A 22,498-nucleotide genomic window follows, 5' to 3' on the forward strand; every position below is an offset into this window, starting at 1 on the left:
TTTTTTTCCTGCTGACGAGGGCTTTGCCTGACAACACAGCACAGCCAGACACGAACATAATAAAAAATGAAGAACTACTTGTCAGAGTCCCTGCCAATGCCGACATGAAATGAAAAGTGGGGGAGAGGAGAGATGGGTGCTTGACAGTTCAGAGGGAGAGATTAAAAAATAGTCAATGGGGTCCTGTGCGATCTGCTGAAGGGCCCATGGCCTGCGCTTCTGCAGACGCAAGCCAAACAGGTGTTTTCTTTTATCTTCACCCCCCCCCACACCCTCCTTCTTCTCTTTGTACTTTCTTGCCTCCTCTCACTTTTTCTTTTACCCGCTTGAAAAACTCATAAGGTGTGGTCTCTTGCTACTCTATCTCTCTTGCGGCTGTAGAGTTTTTCTTTCTTTTTTTTGATCTAAGATGCAAAAACAAGACTCTTTGAAAGCAAAAAAAACAAACAAACAAAAAAATCAGAAGCAAACGAACTGCAAAGTTACTTTTACTGTGGAAAATTAGCAAAAATCATTTGGATTTTAGTACAGTTTTAGTAAAGTTAACAGAACACAGATAATATTAGTTGTACTGTGATAATTTCTATATAGAGCCCAGCTATATAGAAACATAAAGTAGTTTTATGAAAACCCTAAAGGATGAATCTATTCATTATTTCAATAACTAGCTTTGGTAGATACAACAACAACCTTAATGATTTATGGTCATGTGATTTTCTCACCATGAGCTACCCAGCCATGTTTGCACTGGTCACATGTTCGTAGGTGAATCTTCCCTGGCTGGAAACACTCACACGTGCAGTTCACCAGTGTGCAGCGAATGGCCTGTGGAAACACACAAGAAAAGAAGAAATCCAAATCAATTACAGTTTGGGTAAAAAGGAGAGATAATGGAGCAAGACTAACAGAGAGCAGCTTTCAGCTAACAGCCGTGAACTGAAAAAAAAAGAAAGAAGTTTAAGAAGACTGCTGCAGGTCAGCAAAAGCTCAAAGCTCATCACATACTGAACATAATGCTTTGACTGTTTCTTTAAAATGTGACAACAGCGAGATAAAGACCGGATCCTACATATCCAACTACTTTTTGATTCCATAGTGCGACTCCGCCTCTCCGTATACAGTAAGAATCCTGAGATCACGTGACCCAACAAAGGGCTTTGCTTCCTGAAAACATAGAAATGTAACGTGTTTTGACTGAGGCTCCATTACTCAACACTGGAGTTGCACTTAGTCTGACCCCAGAAAGCTTTTAGTAGGGAGAGGTTAAGTGTCCAGACTTGACAAGGCCGACTCAGTGCAGTGCAACACATCGTCTTCTGAGGCTTAACCTCCCCATAAAAAACAAAACAAAACAGACAAGACAATGTCCTGTTAGATTTTAAAGGTGTTCACTTGATCACATATATGAGTCTGATTGTTCAATATCGCAAAAATTGTATAAATGAATGCAACTTCATCACCCAGAAGAGTACAACAGCTGCAAGCTGTAAATGTCAGGCTGGCACGGGGAAGCAAGAAGGCAAGAAAATGAATTAGAAATAAGAATCTTTAATAGGAATTGTCAGCCTTGTGTTTATCAGACATTTTTTTTTACATTATCTATATGAAATGATGAATAAAGATCCTAACACCAACCTAAACTGCCTGAGGGGAATCAAAAGCTGTAGGAGGATCAGTGCAGCAAAATGTCTTATGGGAAGAAAACACTCATGACATCCAAAGTTTTCTTTGTTTTTAATCAAATATGTATTTTATTTTATTTTTTTACTTTAATGTAATGTTGGCTGTTGTGTGCAAGTTGATAGCTTCCTACTCCATGAGGCAGTCACTGTTTATGCTGGTGATGCATAAAAAAAGTAATAATAATAATAATAATAATGATTAAGGGCTAAATAATCATTATGCGATAGTCTAATAGTTTTGAGATTTCATTGCGGTAAATGCATTACCTCGTTTAGTCTCTCAGACTCATTACCATCATCCATTGAACTGCAAGTGCAGATCAGAAATCTTCTCACTGCTTCACAAATTCTGCACATTTTATATTTACAGAGTTTACAAGTTAATATAAATAGAATAAAATATTTTACATTCAGTATGGCGGCGGGTCTGTGCCGAAATGCTGAGGATATTCTTCCTATGTGTTCTTTCTTTAAAATGATAAGAAGAAAAATCTGTAATTAAAAGTATTGCAAAGAAAATATGTCAGGTGTTCTTAATACGGCACATTGGCTGGAAGGTACAAAGGGACTGCAGCGAGCTGCTGCGTATTTACTCTGATGGGGAATTTCAAATGATGCAGAAGCTTGTCAGATCAAAATGCAGACATACCTGTGGGTGTCTGTCAGAGACAAAAAAAAAAGAGGAAGACAATATAAAGCTAACTGCTAGTTCATAGACCAAACTTTACTTATCAGCACACTAAACTTTATGAATTTATTGTCTGCACTGAATATGTTATCTCATACTGTCTCAATGTAATTTTTACAAGGTAATGGTGGGACAGTTTTGTGGGTCGTAGGCTGGAGTCCATCTCTGTGCCACCAGCCTATATTTCACAATATCAGAAGCAATCAGCACTTTCAGATAGACAAGGATTAGAGGCGCAGATCGGCCTTTGCATCACACAGCTGAGGTCAGCGCACGAGCTGCAAAAGACAGAATTTTTCTGCTCTTTGCTTTGCAAGTAACATTCACCCCGTCTGCGGATTAGACCAATATCCTGCAATTCAAGATATAAAACTCGCCTCACTCACAATTAACTAAGGGACCATAAAATCTATCAGAATCCCCCCCTTTGCTTGCCCTGAGGTGTTGTAAACCAGATTAGTTACTGGAGGTGTCAAAATGAACACGGGCTAATCCAAGATTAAACACAAAATTACACCACTTCTAACCATGTCACCTCACAGTTTGACACCAAATGAGACAGGAGACAGAGATTATTTGACTTCACACCATTTTTAAGCTCTCCAGGTGCAGGGATGGCAATCCTCGCAGTGTGCGAGGATTACACGCCGTGTGTCAGTCGGAGCAAAAGTTAAGCACTGAGCTGACGTTCTAATCCAGAGCAGTGCGCATTAAACGAGTTCAGTGTTCCTTTAGTCAAGGACACATACTAACCAGATGTAGGAGCTCATAAACATTCAGAGGTAGTTAGGGTCAAATGCGTGACCTTTCAGATAGACAGACAAAAAAGGAGAATTCTTCAGTGGTATGTTTTGAATAGTTTTCCATAAAATTCCTGATTTAATGTAACAACTTTGTAGCAACATCCATGCTCATGTAGCCACTTACAGCCCTTTTTTACTTCCTAATCAAATTTCCATGTTGCCAACATATAAGTTCCCTGCAGCCTAGATTACAAGACTACTCCCTTATTCACAAAGGGTCGACACAGTGCGTAGCACAGTTTGATCCACCTGTTTAAGTCAGATTCCCTTTCTGACGCAGCACCAAAAGGTTGGTGTCGTGTTAGGTGAAGGTGTAAACGACTACACTACTGAACCACCTACAGGCCTACAAGAAAAATATTGAAATTATTGTTATATTTCAGTGGAATATTTTTTCTTTAATACATTCTTATCTAGTTAAACTGATATCCTGCTCAACTAGTGTTGAACCAATGATTACAGTGAAATGTAAGAAAAGTGCTACTGAAGTGCTTTCTTAACAGTCAGACCCCCAATTATGTTCAGAGCTAAAAAGATTTGATCAGTGGAAACTCAATAAGCAACATCCTTGATGACTGATTGATGTTTTTTTAAGGTTCTGACTTTTCAAGTTTGAATTATTGCTTTACACTTTCCCGAGCATGCTTGACTATTTTATAGACATAGTCAAGCAGATCATTTTGTGGTCCTGTTATGTTGTACACACTTCATCTTAATTTTTGAGTACATTCTTTGGCTTAATTGCACTTCAGTTTATTCTGCTTTTGCCACAGAAGACTTTCCTGCATAAACTATGAAACTCTCCTCACAAAATCTAATTTAGAGCAGCCAAATTTAGCACGATGATGTCACACAGCACAGGCCTTTTTCTAATTACCTCTCTGCGCGGCACCGCTAACAGCAGAAGATGGAAACAAACAAATGGAAATATCAAATGCACCTCTGCTGTTTACGAGCTGGGGTCTGACAGCTGACAAGATACTTACGGGGCGTCTAATACAGCAATTAGAGCGTGCCACTGTCTGCAGGGCTGCTGCTGTGACAAGGCGCCCTCTAATCACTGACTTATTACGCTGGCTACCAGCACCTCTCATATCTGGCCCATTAAGCAGACAACAGCATTAAGAAGCATTAAAGCAGCAAGCCCCTCTCAACTGAGGAGGCACTGACGGGAGAAAAAGGAAGGGAGGGGACGCACAGTGCCTGTTATTTCTCTGTATTAATTTGTGCATTGTTACGCATTTAGTTTGGAACATGTAAGAGGAGTGAAACAGAAGAAATGTTTGTCATGTGACTGCATCAAAGCTGATTGCGCACAATGAGATAAAAGACTACAGAGTGAGAGGCAGCAGACGGATGTGTCAAGGATGGCCATCAAAAACAAGATCAAGATGTGAGTTGGCCTGTGCGTGTGGCTTGTCAGAGGAAATGAGAAAGACAAAATCATCAGACTTCTCTAAGATGCTCACGTACTTGCAACTCCGCTTCTGTGGCTCTGGATTGTATCTGACCGTGGTTTAACCTGTGTCTGGCCTGTGCTGGGTCAGGGACGAGCTTGGGCCCAGATCCCACCGCTACACTCGCACATATTTGTCACAGCAGGCCGGGGGAGGAGGCTGTGTTATCTGAGGCCCGGCCAGATACACAACATTAGTCACTGTGCTAGTGTCTCGCCAGGGTTTCCTCTTTGGCTCGCAACTAAAGACGACGATTGTGAGCAAAAGGACAGAGGAGTGTGCGTTGGGCTTCATAAATCACAAGAAAACTTAACAGCTAAACAGCAAGCCGAGGAAAATCCCGACAAGGCTTCAGCAATTAGACCCGAAACAACAGTCAACTCTCTCCCAGCTGTCGCGTTACCACTGTGGTCAACAACTTAACCTAGATGCAATCAGAACGCATCATTTCCAGCCCCTATCTGGCTCAAGTGTGTGCGTCTCTCACTGCTGGGTTTTGTTTAGCTCGAGGCTTGATGTTTCATGGATGTTTTGCTTGGCTCACAGTCCCTGTCCCAGCCCAATTGTATAAACACTGACAGTTAGCAATGGCCAGCATCAGACTGGGGAGGACTCTCAATTAAAAGGCTGTTATTGGGACAGATGGACTGAAGAACTGCAGGAAAGGGGAGCTGCTGAACAAGATGGCTTCATCTTGGACTTTAGTTTAGATAATCAGTCCAACTCTAAACCAAGCAGCAGCATATGTAAAGGTCAACCAAGGTACTCATTTGGTGCTGTGAAACTAAAGAACTGACGGCGATCCTAAACTAATATCCGTTATAACTGTATTCCTAACTGTCATATTTGAAGGTTGACATTGTAACTATATGCTACCAAAAACACCACAAAAGCACCAGCTGCCTAGCCCGTTTCTGCCTCTCTATATCCTCTCTAGACTTCGTACGACGAAGCCAACACAGACAGCTGCTGGATGCTGGGCGGGTATTGTTCCTTCTACTTTAACTAAAACCTTTATCATGTTCAACACACAGCCACAGACCACATTTCTTGTTTGGTGAGTTAAGCAAAGCCGAGATTTAAATGAAAACCCCGTGCGTACTTGCACATCATGTGTGCATGTGTGTAAGTCTTTGCAGCAGCAGCTTGAGATTTAAATTTGTCTCTGCTTAGGGTCACTGTAAAACACTGGGAGCATCTTGTCCTCTCTTCCACCCACAAGATATTATCTCATCCATGAGTTAGCTGCTGAAATGCTGTCAATTTCCTGCCAGAAATGTGCAGCCAACATGTGTAGGAAAAGAGGCACGGCAGCTTTGCGTGTCATAAAACGGGCCCTGGATCCGTCAGATAGATCAGGACTTCACAATGTCCATATTGGAAACAGGTGACAAATAAAACACGGCGAATAAAGAAAGTCTTTGTAGTCAGACACAGCATGCCACAAAATACAGGGGAGCAAATGCCTCATGCCAGGGCTAATCTTTGCTTGTTTGATTTCATACATTGGATTTGGCTCGAAACAGAGCTTTCTTGCTTTACAAAGTGGTACAAAATAAACAACGATTAATCACTTGTGCACTAGCTTTAGTTTTCAAACACTTGCTCTAAACTGCAGTCCACAGAATAGAGACTGTTTTCCACAGAAATTCCCACAGTGTGAGGCTCGTCCTCCGTGTCAGCTCTCGTTTTGAGCCCACCGCCTGGCAGTCACAGAGCCAGAGGTCCCTGTCCTTTGTGCAGCTGTGCGTCTGGGCTTTGACACGGGGCAGAGGGACCAGAACTATGCTAATAGGAACCAAATGGGGCGTGAGTCCCCGGTGGATTACAGAAGGAGAAGAGAAGCATGTGTTTTCGTGTATTCATGTGGAGATCTGGGACCCCGCTCTTTTTTTCCTTTCCACCCCCCTCTTTCAGTCAAACAAATAGAGGCAGCCGTGTCTGTTGTTTGCACGCACTCTCAGCTAATGACCTGACATATTTTTTATTGTCAATCAGTTGGTGTATCCCTAGCCTGATCAAATAAATACAAAAGGCTAATATGATGTTTGGATTTAGGCCTTTTTCAAAGGCGTCTTTTGTGACACACTGTAAACTTCTTAATCTGAAGTTAAAAAGGGCCAAGTCTGAAAATGAAGTTAGAACTGAAGTGAGCAAGGAAAAATAAACATCGAGTAAAGACTAGTGAACGTCCACTCCGAAATGTTTCGAATCAGATCGATGATGAAACCTTCGGTCTGACTTACTTGCATGATAAATAGCCGAGCGTGTACTTCTGGACAGTCGCACTTGTTTATAAAGTGGACGGATAAAGGACCCAGCTGGCTTTGATATTGTGAAACACAGAGGAAGAGGGAGCATAATATAGAAATACCGGATCAGAAACACAAGCCTGTGATCTCGCTCTGATATGCCATGCTCTCAGACAGTGCAACCTATAAAGATGGAGAAATGCACCACATGGTTAACACAGAACTACACTATCAGTTCAAATACCTAAGCATCAAGGGAACAGCGGTTTCTCCCATCTTTTGTGTAGACAGCAGGTCCATGCAGAGGCCCCCTAGTCCAGGCCGCTGGCCCCTCTCAGCTCTCCTCAAAGCAATTCCCCTGCCAGAGATCAAACCACCTGCCCAGTGACAGACCTTTGGGTCCACAGACACAAGGCCAGGTTCAAAGAAGAAGTGCAAGGGGAAGCAGGGATGGAGCGAGAGAAGGAATGGGAAGTGGGGAAAGAAAAAAAAAGTGAGATAGCAAGGGAGCAGGGGGTGGTTTGGGGGGAAGAGGGGTTGTCAGGTAAGGTAGTTTGTAGGAAAGGTGGAGAAGGAAGGGAAAGCTAATGAGGGGAGGTAGGTAGGCTTAGAAAATGTTTTGCAAAAGATGCTAAAATTCCCAAAAGAGACAGCTGTTTGAGACTTTTTTTTTTCACCTCATGTGAATATCTGAAATACTGTATCAATGCTAATATTCAGGTCAAAAGCCAAAGAGGATAAAGCTGCAAACAGCAGCTGTTTCTTTAATACGACCCAAAGACATGTCAGCAGAGATATTACCTTTATATTATTGCAGACATATCTCTATAAATGTACAGAATTCCAGCATATACAGTATAAAAATTGAAAACATGTAGTTATGATGCTTATTTTCACTTTGAATAGCATTGCTATTATTCAACCACAAAACATCCAACCTTGTAGATGTGTTACATTTTAGTAGCAAATGACAGGATTTTATTAAAAATGTCAGCTTTAGTTTGATAAGATGTTTACTGGATGTTTATAACTTCTATTAGTATTAATTGAAAATAGCCAGTATCAGTTGCACTTCAGTAATTATTCCTTTTCAAACAAGCAGGAATAATATTATCTGAACTGCTACTTTTTTGGCAATAAAATAAAAAACCAAAAGCCAGTCGACACTTATTAGTCTTTCTGCTTTTCAAGCAACACACTTCCCCTATCACTAGCCATTGTGAGCACAGGAAAGGGAAGCAAATAAAGACGCCATTGTTGTCAATATATTCCACCGTCGCTGCGACCTTCAGCCTATCACAGGGAGGGACGAACGGCTGATAAGGACAACTCCCTGTCAGACTTGACACCTGCACTGGCTGGCCCACTGATTGCCCCTCGTCGAATGCAACTATCACAGCGAAGGCCTGCAATGCAACACTGCATTCCTGTCTGGAGACTTGAGCGAGTGATGTGGCCACACAGTGCGACCAGACGCACATTTGTGTGTGCGTGTGTGTTGTTGGGGGGATAAAAAAAGGAGAGAAAACGGCAAGGTGTAAAAGGAAAAGGAGGGTGAAAAAACAGGAAGAGTGGCGGAGAAGGTTAAGTTTGTAAAAATGGAGCAACAGAGGAAGAAATGACCAACAATGGTTGCTCTTTGTTTCTTCTATCAATCTCCCCCAAACACAAACAGAAAGTATTAGTCACATCCCAGACATATTGCTGACCCCTCTCCGTGAGGGGACATCTCCATGGTGATCACTGGTTGGTGTGGGCGACGGCACACACACGATGCGGGCCTGACCGCAGCGTGACGACAGGAGGCCAGCGCAGGAGAGACTATCGCCAAATTGACATTTAGTCATCACACTAGTGTAGAGGGTGGGACTCGCTACCTCCAGTCCTACCTCTCAAACTACACACATACAAGCGCCCACACATTCTCCCACATTCCCTCTCATGCAACCCTGTGTACACTCACACACTAACACACGCACCCGTGCAGTGAATTCCCCTACTCAAACTCGCTCCCAGCCAGCAAAATCTTGGAAGAGCTCCTAGGTTCCATCTTGCCAATAGCTCTTTATTTTCTTTGACCATTTTTAATGCAAAAAATCATGTACTAATTGTGTGTAAGCAATCTGCAAATTATGTATATGTTTTTGTCAACCGAACTGAACACTACTGTAGACGCCATTGGCTGGTTTTCAAGACACACGACTGGGCAATAATATTTGTTTCTTTCCTCATAGTTTTGTTCAAACAGTGTGTCAGCAGCAGTGGTTTACTTGTAAACACCTGGGCCTGCACACTCAACAGCTGTGGAAATACAAACTATGTATAAGCTATGCTGAACAATGATAACGGCATTATTCTGATTATTCATGAGGCGCTAAATCTAGAACGCCACCACCTAATAAAAAGGAAAAATCACTTCATGCTATTTACAGATTTGTGCTTTTTCTTTCTTTTCTTTTCTTTTTTTACCTCAGCCAGCATAGCCAGAAGACTGCTCCTGATTCAGTTTTGTAGCTCCCTTTTTAGAAACAACCCTCCAAGAAAAAGCTGAAACGTCCATGAGTACTTGCAGTGTCAAATGACACAGAGAAACGGGACACAAGACAGATACAGACAGTGAGGGGAGGGAGAGAGCATTTAACCAATAGTTACATCAGTGCAGTGACAGCAGTGTCACTCCCAAAGCCGCACGACGAGGAAGAGAACCAAGGAGTGTCTTTGCAACAGGACAGCGAAAGAGGGAGGGAGACGGCAGACCAAAGGAAAGTCCATCTGGGTGTTATCAGTCTTACAAAGTTCACAGATAGAGGGGCTGAAGTGGAGGCTAGACGCCGATGCAGAGTCACAGGTCACAAAGAAGACGGAGAGCTCAAACAGGTGGAAAAGGGAGGGAGGAAACAAGAAAGAAAGAAAGAGAGAGGAAGAGACTAATAATTGCACGAGAACAGCGAAGCCAAGCCACAGTGATTGCCATCCTACAATCGACCTGACCAAATTGCGCGTTCCCTCTCAGGACCCTCAAAGTCCGCTTCATTTGGCGAAAGCCGGAATCCGTATTTCTGCAATTATAAAGCTATTGACTAATTCGACATATGTTAGCGTGTCTTCCAGCCCTTGAGTGCTGGTGTGCCATTGAGTCATTAACTTTGACAAATTGTGACAGACTTTTTTATTGCCACCCAATCATGAGAAACAAGACTGTGGCAGAGGAGTTAATGAGCGGCGGGTTTCTCCTCTAAGCCTCCCCTCTCTGCCGCTGCCACCTTACGTTCGCTTTCCTCTCCTCTCAGAATTCCTGCACCCCCTTTCCCCAAATCCCCCTCGCCCCTCCATATTTATAATTTTACCACATCCTAACAATAACACGGCCGGTACTCAGCGCAAAACACGCGGGCCCTGGCCTAATGAATCTCATGCCTTTACTGCGGTAAAATGGCCAGTAAGTATTACCAGCTGCGACACTCTCGCTCTCTCCCTCCCTCATTCTCTCTCCCCTTGGCAGTGGCATTGAGCTTGGGAGAGCAGGGGTGATGGGGGGGAATTTGGTGGGCCGGTGGGGGGGGACCGTGCAGACACATCTGAGTGCAGCTGGACCAGGGAGAGAGAGAGAGTGAGAAGCTGGGGGAGAGGAGGATGAGGAAGAGGAGGAGAAGTGTGCGTGTCTTTGTGGTGGGGGGGGCACAAGTCTCCGTGTTTCCAGCTGCCTTTCTCAGGGGCTCGGTTTTCTCTCCCTCCTTTGGTTTTTCGCAAGGCCCTTCTGGTCCCAGCTTACTTGAAAAATCACAAACACACACGCGCATAGACACACACACACGCACACACACACACGCCCCAATCCACCTCCCCTCCATCCCTCACGTTCGGCCATCTTTGTTTGGACAGGGCTCAGGAGTTCCAGAAAAGCTCTCTCAGATGTGCTGAAGTAAGGGAAAAACAAAACAAACTGACCCTCACACACACGCGCACACACACTCTCAAAATTTATGTGAGCGCACAACAAGTACTTTACACTCACACATGATACCGTGTAACAGGAGAAGTTCACACACACACTGCCGCACACATGAACAATTTCACTTGTGAGAAGAGCCAAAATACCAGCTTCAACCAGAGAACAAATTTGCAAAGAGATGAAAAAAAATAGATCGGAATATATTTTACCTCATTGAGGTAGACAGTCTGAACCACTGAAGGCATGCATTCTTTTACACAGTGTGTGTGTGCGTGTCCATGTGCCCCTATCCAGGATCACATCACAAGGGCAGGGCTGAAGCAAACCTTGACATGTGTTACCTCTTTGTAATATTGACTTTGTTATAGCTATACGAGTGGGAGAGTCGAGCCAAGAGCCCAGGCCTTGCAGCAGTGGGGCCCTCCGAGTTCGCTAGAAAACAAACACCCGGACAAGCGTGAAAACCGAAAAACAAAGTATCCACAAAAGCAATTTTGTAAAAAACATATTCAAGTAAATTGTAAAACGCCCCTCACTCCTGCTTGTTGACTCTTTGCATTTTCTCTAAATTAAGAATATTATTTATCTGATCCTATTTCTGGAGCGTGTTGCTTACAGAGCCTTTTGGATTTGGCTACTGAGAGAGCTTTGGCCTGGCTTCGTGTCTGAACATGTGTACTGGACCAAGTGTAAAAGACAAAAATCCTCTTTAGCTATCGCCTCCACTCTCTTTATTATTTAACACCGAACTGCTTGTAGGCTTACGGAGACACACTGTAAAAAAAACAATCTTTTTTCTTTTAAATCTGAAAATGAACATTTATCACAGCAACATCTACTCTGTATCTATTTTGTTTTTATTCTTGTGGAAACTAAAGCTGACGCCGTCTCACTTTAGATGACAAACACGAAAACAATGTGAGAAAAAGTTACCAGAAAAGCACATATGCTGTTTTTTCTTTATTTGAATGCTGTGCAGAAATAAAAGATTGGTTATCATTTTTTTGCTCCTGCGAGTGTGAATCCCATCTTGTCTCTTTCCCCAGTGATGACTCTGCTTATACATTTGAATAATGAAGGCAAGTCATTTAAATATTCCCTCTGTATTAAAAAAAAATGATGTTTTTACACGATGCAGCAATATTAGCCATGTTAATTGGGCTCTTTGGACTTTCCCAATAGAAAGGCTAAATTAATTACTTATGTCGACAAAATGTCAGACACGGTGATCTAATAACTACAACTGTTTCCAGCGGCGTTGTATTCAGCGTGTGCCTTTTTTGTCTCGCCGTTATGTATTTGCGTGATTGTGAGCGAACTTCAAAAAACTCGAGACTCGAGTTCGTCTGCCTGAGTTAGGCCTAATGAACGAGATGGGAACAAAATGCTTTGACATCCTCTCCATGTTTCATGGATGGCTCTTGAGAGTCCTTCTCCAATATTCATCCCCTCTTCTCATACTAATCAGCCACTACGGTATTGACTGTTTGTGCTTGCAAAATGACTTGTGTTAGTGTGCGTGTGTGCATGTGTGTTTGTGCTATGGAAACACACTCACGTGCATTATTTTTATTTTCAAACATGCCAATCTGTGGTCTACTTTGTAATAAAACATGTAAGAGCCGGAGAAAGTGAATTATTTGCAGGACATTATGTGTTTGTGTGTGTGATGTGTTCATTAGTGTGTGCGCGCCACACACTGCAGGGGGCTTTGAAGTTAAGACTTCTTCTACTTCTTTTTTTTTTTTTAGCTTTCGGCTGTTTTTCAGTCTTGAAGAAGAACGGTATCAGCGCATTTTCCTCAAGTACGAATAAACATTAGACTTTAGGAAAGAAGGCGATGGGGAGACATTAAGAGCATCGGTGAATGTGAGATGATCAGATGGCGTGTGTGTGTGTGTGTATGTGTGTGTGTGTGTGTGTGTGTATACACGCACGTGCATTAGTTCACACAAGCGCACGTGCGAAAGCTAACAGAGAGGCCTGCTGATGCCATGTTTCAGACGACCCCTTGAAGTGGAAATGAGCTTCCTCGCTCTTATAACTAGTCCGTTCTCACAAAGTCAGCAAACTCCGCCACCCCTCCAAAGAAACGCAGACTCCTCCCCGCCCGCCCAGCCCTGTGGTCAGCTTTGCAGGGATGAATTCGGTGTCAGCCCTCAGAAACAGTCCCATCTTGCTAGATCTGCCTCGGGTAAAATCTCTAGCCGGCTTTTGTCCCAACTCATCTTGTTAATACTCTCAGTCGGAATAGAAAAATCAGTAGACACAGGAGGATTTGGCACAAGGTTTGCTTGTGAATCTGCCACATCTTTGTTTCCTTGCAATGTCTTACAACATATTTTAAGTACCATTGTCATGTCACATTTAAAATCAGTCAGGATTATCAACAACTATTAGTAATATCTAATAATCTTCCTTTCAAATATTTCATTTGTTTTAACTAAAATAAAAATGATCAGGAGTAAAACACATTTTAGATACACTAACCAGTAAATATTGTGATTTTTCAATTAATCAAATATAGTCAAGCATGATATTTTTGACAGGTTTTTTTAAACAAACCAGTTCAATCCTTTTTCTACACTCAATACATCATTTTAAAAGAAATCCCTAGCATCGATTTCATTTGTCCTAAAATATTTTCCTCTATTTCATTAAGTCTGTCTGCACGTGCACATTTTATCTCCATTTCTCTCATTATTACCATGCCGTGTGTATTCGTGCAGCTGGTTTGCTGAGGATCCATGCTGGTGTTTGAACCTGTGCGAGCACCTAAGGGTCCATCCCCAACCGTCCTCGGAGCAGAGAGCGACAGCTGTACGGTGATGCCGTAGCGATAGGCATCATCGGCTTGCTAGAGACTAATTGGTCCACGGCGCTCCTCTGAGTGGCCTCGCTAATTAATTAGAAAGGCAGTGGAGCTGAAATTTTTAATCAGGACACCAGGCAAGCAGGAAAAAAAAGACACATCACCTCATCATTCCATGTAATCCACCTGACAGTGATCTCCCATGTTGTAATATGAAGGGTGTTGTGTGTTTAGGTATTCATGTAATCTGACCAGGGAATAAGAAATACATGTATTACGGGGGCTTGTTAAATCATTTTAATTCGGGGAGTTTCAGAAATGATGTGTCTCCTAATACAGTATGCATGACATGTATTTGGTTTGGACTCTGGAGAATGCCGTTAAGGTGGTCGTTTCCTCCTAGTGTTTTTGTTCCACGTGCACATATCATGACTTCTGCTTTTAAATCATGTAAAAGAGGCGTTTTCTTTATAAGAGAAAGAAAAATACAGATTATAAACTATGTATGTTACCACAAAAAAAGAAGCATGGGTGTGTGTTAAGAAGCTCTAGTTTCCAGAAACACGGATTGTTTTTTTGTTTCTTTTTGCTTTTCCAAATTCCCGTTACACTATAGAAGCAAAATATTATTTTTCCTTTCCCCCATCTGTACTTATCCAATTAAAAGCAGTCACTTAAACCAAAACCTTTCATCATAGAGAAGAAAACGGAAATCACAAGGTTGTTAAAAAAAAAGAAAAAAAAAGAAAGTGGGGTTGTATTTCTCCAGAAAAGGGAAAGGATGAATCTAAGGAACTGTGATTTTTCATCACTCTGTCCCAAAACTGTGCACAGCCCACCACAATGAGTCGTTGTAAAGAGCTCGAGACTGGAGGGAATCAAGCAGATGACAAATTGGCACCCCTATTCGGAGTTGGAGTAAGATAATCACAGTGTGTGGACACTGAGCAGGAAATTACCATCAGTTTTACTGTGAGATCACAAACCTATTGTAATAAAAATAATACATTTAGGTGTCAATACACCCACACTGTAAAGAAAAAGGTATTTAGAAAAGGCAGGAAAGTTTTGGACACACACACACACGTACACAAATACCTTCACCTCAGGTAGTGACATTGAGTTCACGTGTGCCACAATCTCTGTGACCGCCTTGGCTTTGCTCGGCACTAATCAACCAGCTCTTATCAGCCTGTTGCTTTGGCCAAAATAAACACACACGCAGCCTTTTATTGCTTTGTTTTCACAGGTCATTAGGGGAAGGAGAGAAGACGCATTGATTAGTTTTCCAGACCACTGGATTATTGTTGTGTTATGACTATCATCATTAAGTTTCATTAAGGCTGCGGTTGTTCTTGTTTCCAGAAAATGAAGACGCTGCAGGAAAGGTGAGTTGGCTGGAGGATCCATAGCACGCTGCACGAAGAGTTAAGGGCAGAAAAACAGCAGCAACAAAAAGGACTTTGTGTGTGAGATGCTTGTTTGAGGTAGTTAGTCTTCAACTGCAATTTTACTGATTAGACTGAACTCTGACCTCCTTTTCACTCGTGAAACTGGATTTTAAAAGGAATTCCTCTGATCCTATCAGTCATATTTTTCAGGCTGCTCTAAAGCAGGGCCACATTCCACATTATTGCAAGTGCATAAAAGAACATTTAATGAAGCGGCAGTCCCTGGCTGGGTCCTCCAGAGTCAGCTTTGTTCTGGAGTTGCACATATGCTCCCAAAGCAAAGAGAAACTGGCTCTGTCGCTAGGCTAATTAGCATGTGTTAGATAGTTAGTAGAGAGGGCGGCCCTGTGTGATGTGTACTGAAGTGGAGTAAAACGGTGGGGCAAGGACTGTACTAATGGGCTGCTTCCTCCCCACGGGGAACCTCCCTGCAGCTCTGCACATGCTGGCATCACTGCAGCCACGGGGCACTCACGGGGCCTCTGCAGACCCCAGGGCAGAGGTGGCCGCCCAGGAAGACGCCTGACTTCCCTGGCATCGTTTTCAAGGAACGCTGAGCTTTCTGGGTGTGATGCTTTGAAATGTAACGGCAGGTGACAGTCACACACTCTAAGATACACATATGCGTGCAAACTGAGAGCGACATTCAGATTAACAGATTTGTCAGACTATTGAATAGCTCAGACAGCTGGTGCTGTTGCACTAGCTAACTCCCTGGCATGGGCAGATACATTATTTACAGGAGGAGCTCAGGCATTAGCAAGCTCTTTGGCACTTGGTTAGCAGGCGTAGCTGGTGAGCACCATCAGGCAGCGAGTGTATCTCTGTCAGTGTGAGTAAACAAACAGTGGGGACATGGTGTGACAGCGCAAGCGGCGTGCTACACAGACACACACACACGCTCAGACACATGCAGACTCATCAGGGAGCCGAGGGGGAGGGCGGCATCCATATTTATAGGGCCTTTCCAGCATTTGTCCCCAGGCCAAATGCTGCGACTACACTCAGCTGATGTCAGAACAGCACTTAACCAGGCATTTGCAGTATATCATGGGCACCGAGGAAGACGTGACATAAATACAAGATGAGGGGGGAAAAGAAAACAGAAAAACAAATGGAGAAAGGCAAGTGTGGAAGTGAAGTGAAATAAAATGTCATCATATTGTGCACTGAGATTACAGTTCGCTTAGGCCACCACCCCAACACTGGGCTTCCTGTTTCTTAAATGCACTCCCACTCAGAAGCATGACAATGACGATGAACATATAATAGAGATTTCACTGAAATCTAAGTGGACGTACCGGACTGCAGACGTACTAGGATCTCTCATGCATCTTCTGGTTTGGTTTATTTTTATCTGGTACATTATGTAAACCAGATATTTTGGATTTCTCCATCCAACGTTTTGTTTTTTCAGTGTGACTTGCAAAATTTTACTGTGGTGGAAGAGCTGCAGTCAAGAGTGTTGGCATAGCCTCCAAACACAGCATGCCAAATTTGATGCTGAAGTGATTTAGGCACAGTGAAAAGGTCAAAAAGTGTTGCCATTATATCATCGAAACGTCTAACCTTAATGCTCTCTTATTTCATCAAACCTGTTGACATCAGTGACAGTGTTGAACTGTCGTTTTTGGTTTTTTTCTGCTGGATTTGTGAGACGTTAAATGCTCTGTCTGGCATGCCATCGCTGGGAAGCTCGCAGAGAACAGCCCACTTCCCTTTGGTCACCTGTCCCCGACTTTATCATGTGTCAGCTGGGGCATTTGCCTGGCACTGAGCCCCTGGCACCCAAGGAGGCTGAAGGGCCCACGGGCCTCACTGGCATGTCCTCATTCACTGCAGATACAAACAGCATGATATCCCCAAAGAGAGCAGACTAAGCGGGTAAAGTAGCTCCTTTTAGCTCCCTCTGTCATTACCTCAAGTGGCACGTATTCATTTTGAGTAGCGAGCGCCATTATACATCCTCTGAGAACAAGGGCTAATTGTAGGCGCTTATGTTTATTCCCACTATTTTGGGGGGAAGGGCCAATAAATTCTACTGTTTATGTTTGGTTTTCAAATGATCATAGCACCCAGGGTAAAGTGGCAAAGGCCACAAAGTCACAAGCAACCATGAAACAAGACTAAAAACAAACTACATCATAGTCGTTTTTGACCCTCATTTCTGGTAAAATATCAAAAATATGCTACTTTTGACAGGTTAGTGTTGATAGATGATTTACTGTGTGTGCTATTATTTAATACACTTCTCCAAAAGCATCAAGTTGCACTCTTTAGAAATTGTGTTTTTAGGGCATGGGGAGGTGAATATCGACAGCACGGAGAGAGAAAGTGAAGAAGACAGATGAAACAGATTCATTAAGTTTGCGCAGCACGCGCACGCCTTCGAGCGGCTGTGATGTGTACGTGTGTGCGCAGTTTGCGCGTGTGTTATCTTTGCACAAACTGAAGGAGAGTATATCTTGTTAATCTTGATCAAAGATTTCTTTCTGTCTTTCGGTGGGTAGAGATAATACTGTTAAAGCCCTTGGATTTAACACACGGCGATAATGAAAGCAAGTGTAATTAGCAATTAGATTTGACCAAATTAAGGCAGACTAACAAAGGCAAAAAACATCAGCGTCAAGGCTGCTAAACAGTGTTATGGCCAAAGGTGGGCTTAATCTGTTTTTTTCCCTTTAAGACATGTTGAAATAAGAGGATTGAGAATAGGAGAATCAAGAAGGCTGCATGTTCTTATCTTCAAATGTAACAATAAACCACCTCTGTGTTTTTGTCTAATGACACCCTCAGTACTTTTAATGAGTCTTCTTTCTTTTTTTTTAATCACACCCATTCCACTGTTTCTGCTTTATCCATAAATGATGAATCTGCACCGCTGATGAGGTCGGACAAGGCTGTTGCCACTAGGATGACTGGATGCTTCAAAGGCCTGGCAATTGAGGTGAGACAGCCACTTAAAACCCCCTTGCACACATACGGTATTATTAGCGTTACCATATTGGGGCCTAACTGCAGCTAAGGGGAATAATGTGTGTCAAGAGAGTGTAAAATTAGAACCAAAACCAACACCGCTCTTTAAATTCACATCCCAAAGTCTTCCTTACTTATAGCCGAGCTTACGCTGTCAAACACTAATAAGCCAGCTAATTCAATTAGGACGCCGCTTCTTTCAGACTCACCAAAAAAGAGACGTTGTGAAAAGATTCCCTCACGACTCGGCATGGAACTCTTCATCATAAAGAAAGTGGCCTTTATTCATAAGTCTCAGTGTGCAAGAGGGGAAACTTGCTGCCGAGCTTGTTAGCAAAACGCCCTGATCTGAGGCGAGAGATGTGTGACTAAAGCTGGGTCTCTTAAGTGTCTGTCACCCTGATATAACCCAGGGAGAGCTCTTTGTAGGCTGTGTTTTCTCTTGTCTGTCTCTCTCTTCGCTGCGCTCCTCGGTGACTGGGGATGAGCCCTGCCGTGTAGCTGCAGGTGACAGGGAGCCCTTTTTGTTGTCAAATCCTGATGGAGCTTCCACATGAAAAACATTTCACTTGAGCTGCCACTTTATTTCCCTTCCTTCCTCTCTGTCTTTCTGTGTAGATCTCAAAGGCTACAAGTACACCAGTGATGCACAGACAGAGGGAGTCAATCTCGTGCTCCTTTTCTCCCCAACGTTTCTTTTTTGTCAGGCTTTTCCTTACTGCCGGGCTCTCCTGTTTCTTTTTCTGACCGGCCCTTTTCTTTTCTCTGTTCCTCCAACCCACCGCCCCCTCCCCTCTTTCCTTCCTTCCCTCCCTCTCTCTGATTTATAGATCTGAGTTGGGTCTCAGGAGGAAAATACAAGTCAAGCCATTGTCATTTCAAACAGTGTGATAACCAGACACTGGGCTGCCCACTGACAACTCAGGGGAACTGGCCCTGGCTTTGACTGTTAGCTCCCGTCTCTCTCTCTCGCTCTCTTGCTTCCTGTTCCTCTTTTTATTCTCTCTGTCTTTCTTTTCTTTCTTTTTCCTCACCTCCTCTCTCTTCTCCTTCCTCCTCCTCCACCCCCAGTCCCCCGCAGGAGATTTGGTAGCGCGTTCTTGTTTGTTGCCTGCCGCTGCTGTGTCTTGCATCTGCTCCTCTCTCTCTCCTCTCTGTGCCGTGGGGGGCCGAGGGGAATAGTTGTCTTAGTGTGTGTACCAAGGTCAGTGCTCTCCACATGACAGTTCTCTGCCTCTTGACAAGGCGGGAAATCAATACTTTCGGACTTGTGGCGCTGCCCTCGGTGTAACAACAACACTGCCCAGCACAGAGCGCAGCTCAGGCACCTGACACATCCCCAGCTGCCCTACCCCCCCCTCAGGCCCCCACCAGGGAGCCCTTTCCACACCTCCTCTGACCCCTTCAGATTTCACCAAGACTCTGTGTATCTCTTTACTCCACCTTTCCCTTGTATACTTTATTTCTTCGTGGCCTCCAGCTTAATGTATCTTAGACTTTCTGGTTTTTATGGCATGCAAAACGTTTATTTTATATCTGTGAATATAAAACCGTGTCTGAAAAGACTGATCTATACTAAGATCAGGCAGAGGACCACAGACGAGTCTGTAAATGAGAGACATGAGAGACATGCTGATTACAGAGCAGCAGAGGATACATACACATACAAAGCGGAGCCATGGGCGACATTTTTTAATGTGGCACTAAAGCCCAACGTGCCTCCTTATGCTTTTTCACTGTCAGATAGACGCTCAGAGGTTTAGAGAAAGCACTGGCAGTGCGCCCCTTACCGATTGTTAAGCTTGCCTCTTGGCCTGCCCCTAATGATGAGGGAGAGTGTGAGCAAGGCCAATTACGGCTCCCGTCGTTCGGCATTCATATGGAGTAAAAGTCAGTCTCTCCTTCCCCATAGAGCGGAGTCACAATCAAGTGAGACCCCCCCCAACACCGATTGTCTCTGCAGAGGCGCACGCTGGCTCGCACTAGGGGGAACTTTGTGCGCGTAACTGGACATCCATCAACAGGACCGTCTCCCCTTATCCCCAGGCTTACTCCCTGGGTTCAGCTGGAGTAAGGAAAATGCATCAAATAAAACAGCCACTTTAATGAATTAGATATTGAGCTGTTCATTAAAAAAATCAAATTCCCTGAAGTCAGCAGGGGATACACAGTAACACAGTCTAACCTGGGGATGAATGCGACCGGTTTAGAGGAGTCATAAAACACGGGGATCTGATGACTTTACTGAATGTTCGCCAGAAACGTCTAATGTTCTGGAATTAGGGGACTTGTGAGACATGGTCTCCTTTTTTACCTGTCTTTATTAAGTGCTGCTTTTACACTGAGCTTCTACGGGCAAAACTTTAAACAAATTAAGCTTTTTCTATCAAAAACAGAACAGCCTGTGATTGGAATCTCTGTAGATGAAGACAAAAGATCTAGATGACTCCTCAGCTTTACATGAAGAAAAAAAAAACTGGCAAGAGTGAGACTACACATCTGTGCAAGCAGATACCTGTTTTTATTGGCTGAGAGTCCAGGTAGTGCTTAAACCCACTGCAGCAGTCTCTCCCAACACTGCTGACTCCTTGTGTTTCTACATGGACTTAAAAGACATGAAACACACTCCTGCTCCCAGACCAGAGTGCATTGCTTTCTGATCAAGAAAAATGAAAGCTTGGTCCCATTCAAATATGGAGCAGTCAGTCTACTGAATGGTACTGTGGAAGCAAAGGGTTTATTTTTTCTAAAGTGGTTTGATCTCTGGCAAACCACCATCAGCCTTGCCCTCATTTGATGGAGAGATTTAAAGGATGCTGCCCTCCTCCTCCTCCTCTGCTTCTCTCTAGATGAATGTGAGCTAAACAGCCACATCTCCCTACTGGGTTTTTTTCCCACAGTGACAGCCTTTCTCATGAATTAAAAGAGGAACCCATTGATTTTCCCATTGCTTAAATTTGCAACTTAATCCCCAGATATGTCTAGAATGTAGTGCTCTGTCAATAAATGGCCACTGACGAAAGGCAAGCACGGATGCTCGCTAGAGACTAGAGGAAAAAAAAGGATGACAAGACAAAGGAGAGGAAGAGAGGGTGGTGGTAGGAGTAAGAGTGGTGCTTTTGGGGCTTTGGGTTCAGACTCTACACGATGCCACTAGAAAATGTTCATTGACTGTTAACTCCGATGAAACTCTACACAAATGATGCATCATCTAACCGAACATCCAGGAGAAAAAGAGAGCAATCCTGCCATGTTACAGCCACTTTAGTCCGCTGCTTTGCCAAAAAGGCAAACGCAGCACATCATTATGTTTACAAGGCTAATAAACCAATCACCATTGCACATCTGTACAGTGTAACCAGCAGTCCAGGATGGCTTTGCAGTGATCAAATAACATTATATAACAAAAAAACAGAAAAGCCAACATACTGGAAAGAAGTTGTCTGGAGCTCAGATGGAAAAAACACACTTGTCCCCTCTGAGTGAGGGGTTTGAGGAAGTAACGGGATATCACAACCTCACCCCTGGAGCAAACAAGGGAGAGAGCCCCTGCCCTAATTCACTTGAACACCATAATGTTCTCATCTGACTACTAATGTAGTCTATAAATCTGTGGTACTCTGCTCTACATCAGTGTAATGCTTGGTATTAATAGCCTGATTTGTACAACGAGTGCAGAGTAGCCTGCAGACCAAGTGTTGCTTTTTATCTCCACATGTACCAGATGAAAACTTTAGTTATTACTAAAAAAAAAAGAGAGAGAGAGAGAAAGGGAAACATGGAATTCCATGAAAGCATAGTAGAAGTACTGGACACTATATAAAATATAACACAGTGACCCTTACAGATTTTGCCCTCCTACACTCTGTGTCTGGTTGTAAACCCTATCCCATAAGCCTCTGGGGTGGTATGGCTCCATGCCAATAGCTGTGCTGTTGTTGGCAGTGGATTTCCTTTGTGGGCTCAGTTCTTGTCTAGGCCATAACATAACATGATACACACATAGACCAACAAGCATGCACCAGTGTGCACACCATCCCCACACACGTGATTGGCATATGCCGCATGCTACGCACGCACATCGATGCACGCAATCATAAAAAAAAACCACAACAACATTATTCTCAGCGCTCATCTGGAGAAGACCTGAAGAATCAGGAAACAAGGAGGTGGGGGAGGAGAAAAAAAAAGCACAATGTATCCTTGACGAGGTTCATCTGTTTCCATTTTGGTGCAGATACTCAGGTTTTTATTGCAGCAGTGTAGTATTTCATGGCAGATTTAGCCAGTGGTTTGGTTCTCCGCTCGCTGCAGCTCTAATGGTGGCACATCTCTTGTAAATTGTGGCACACCAATAATCAACAACAGTTTGTTGCCGGATTCCACCAGCTCTCGAGCTCTCACTCTCTGTGGTGACAAAGAGCA

The 22,498-nt window shown here is 43.5% G+C and overlaps 1 protein-coding gene across 7 annotated transcripts in view; it reads right to left on the reverse strand.

Annotated features, from left to right (window-relative positions):
- The window catches only part of bnc2 (basonuclin zinc finger protein 2), a 169,862-nt gene that overhangs the window by 41,669 nt on the left and 105,695 nt on the right, over positions 1-22,498 (reverse strand). For 5 of the 7 annotated variants that reach the window (XM_082537189.1, XM_082537185.1, XM_082537187.1 and 2 more), the window contains one exon: positions 723-825. In XM_082537189.1, the coding sequence (XP_082393315.1) occupies positions 723-825 (103 nt within the window). Of the gene's footprint in view, positions 1-722; positions 826-7,126; positions 7,211-9,351; positions 9,428-22,498 lie in introns of those variants that run through there. The other 2 variants (XM_082537188.1, XM_082537190.1) reach the window with 2 other exon arrangements.

The sequence above is a fragment of the Aulonocara stuartgranti genome, assembly GCF_965226115.1.
Source record: "Aulonocara stuartgranti genome assembly, chromosome: 6".
Classification (NCBI taxonomy): Eukaryota; Metazoa; Chordata; class Actinopteri; order Cichliformes; family Cichlidae; genus Aulonocara; species Aulonocara stuartgranti.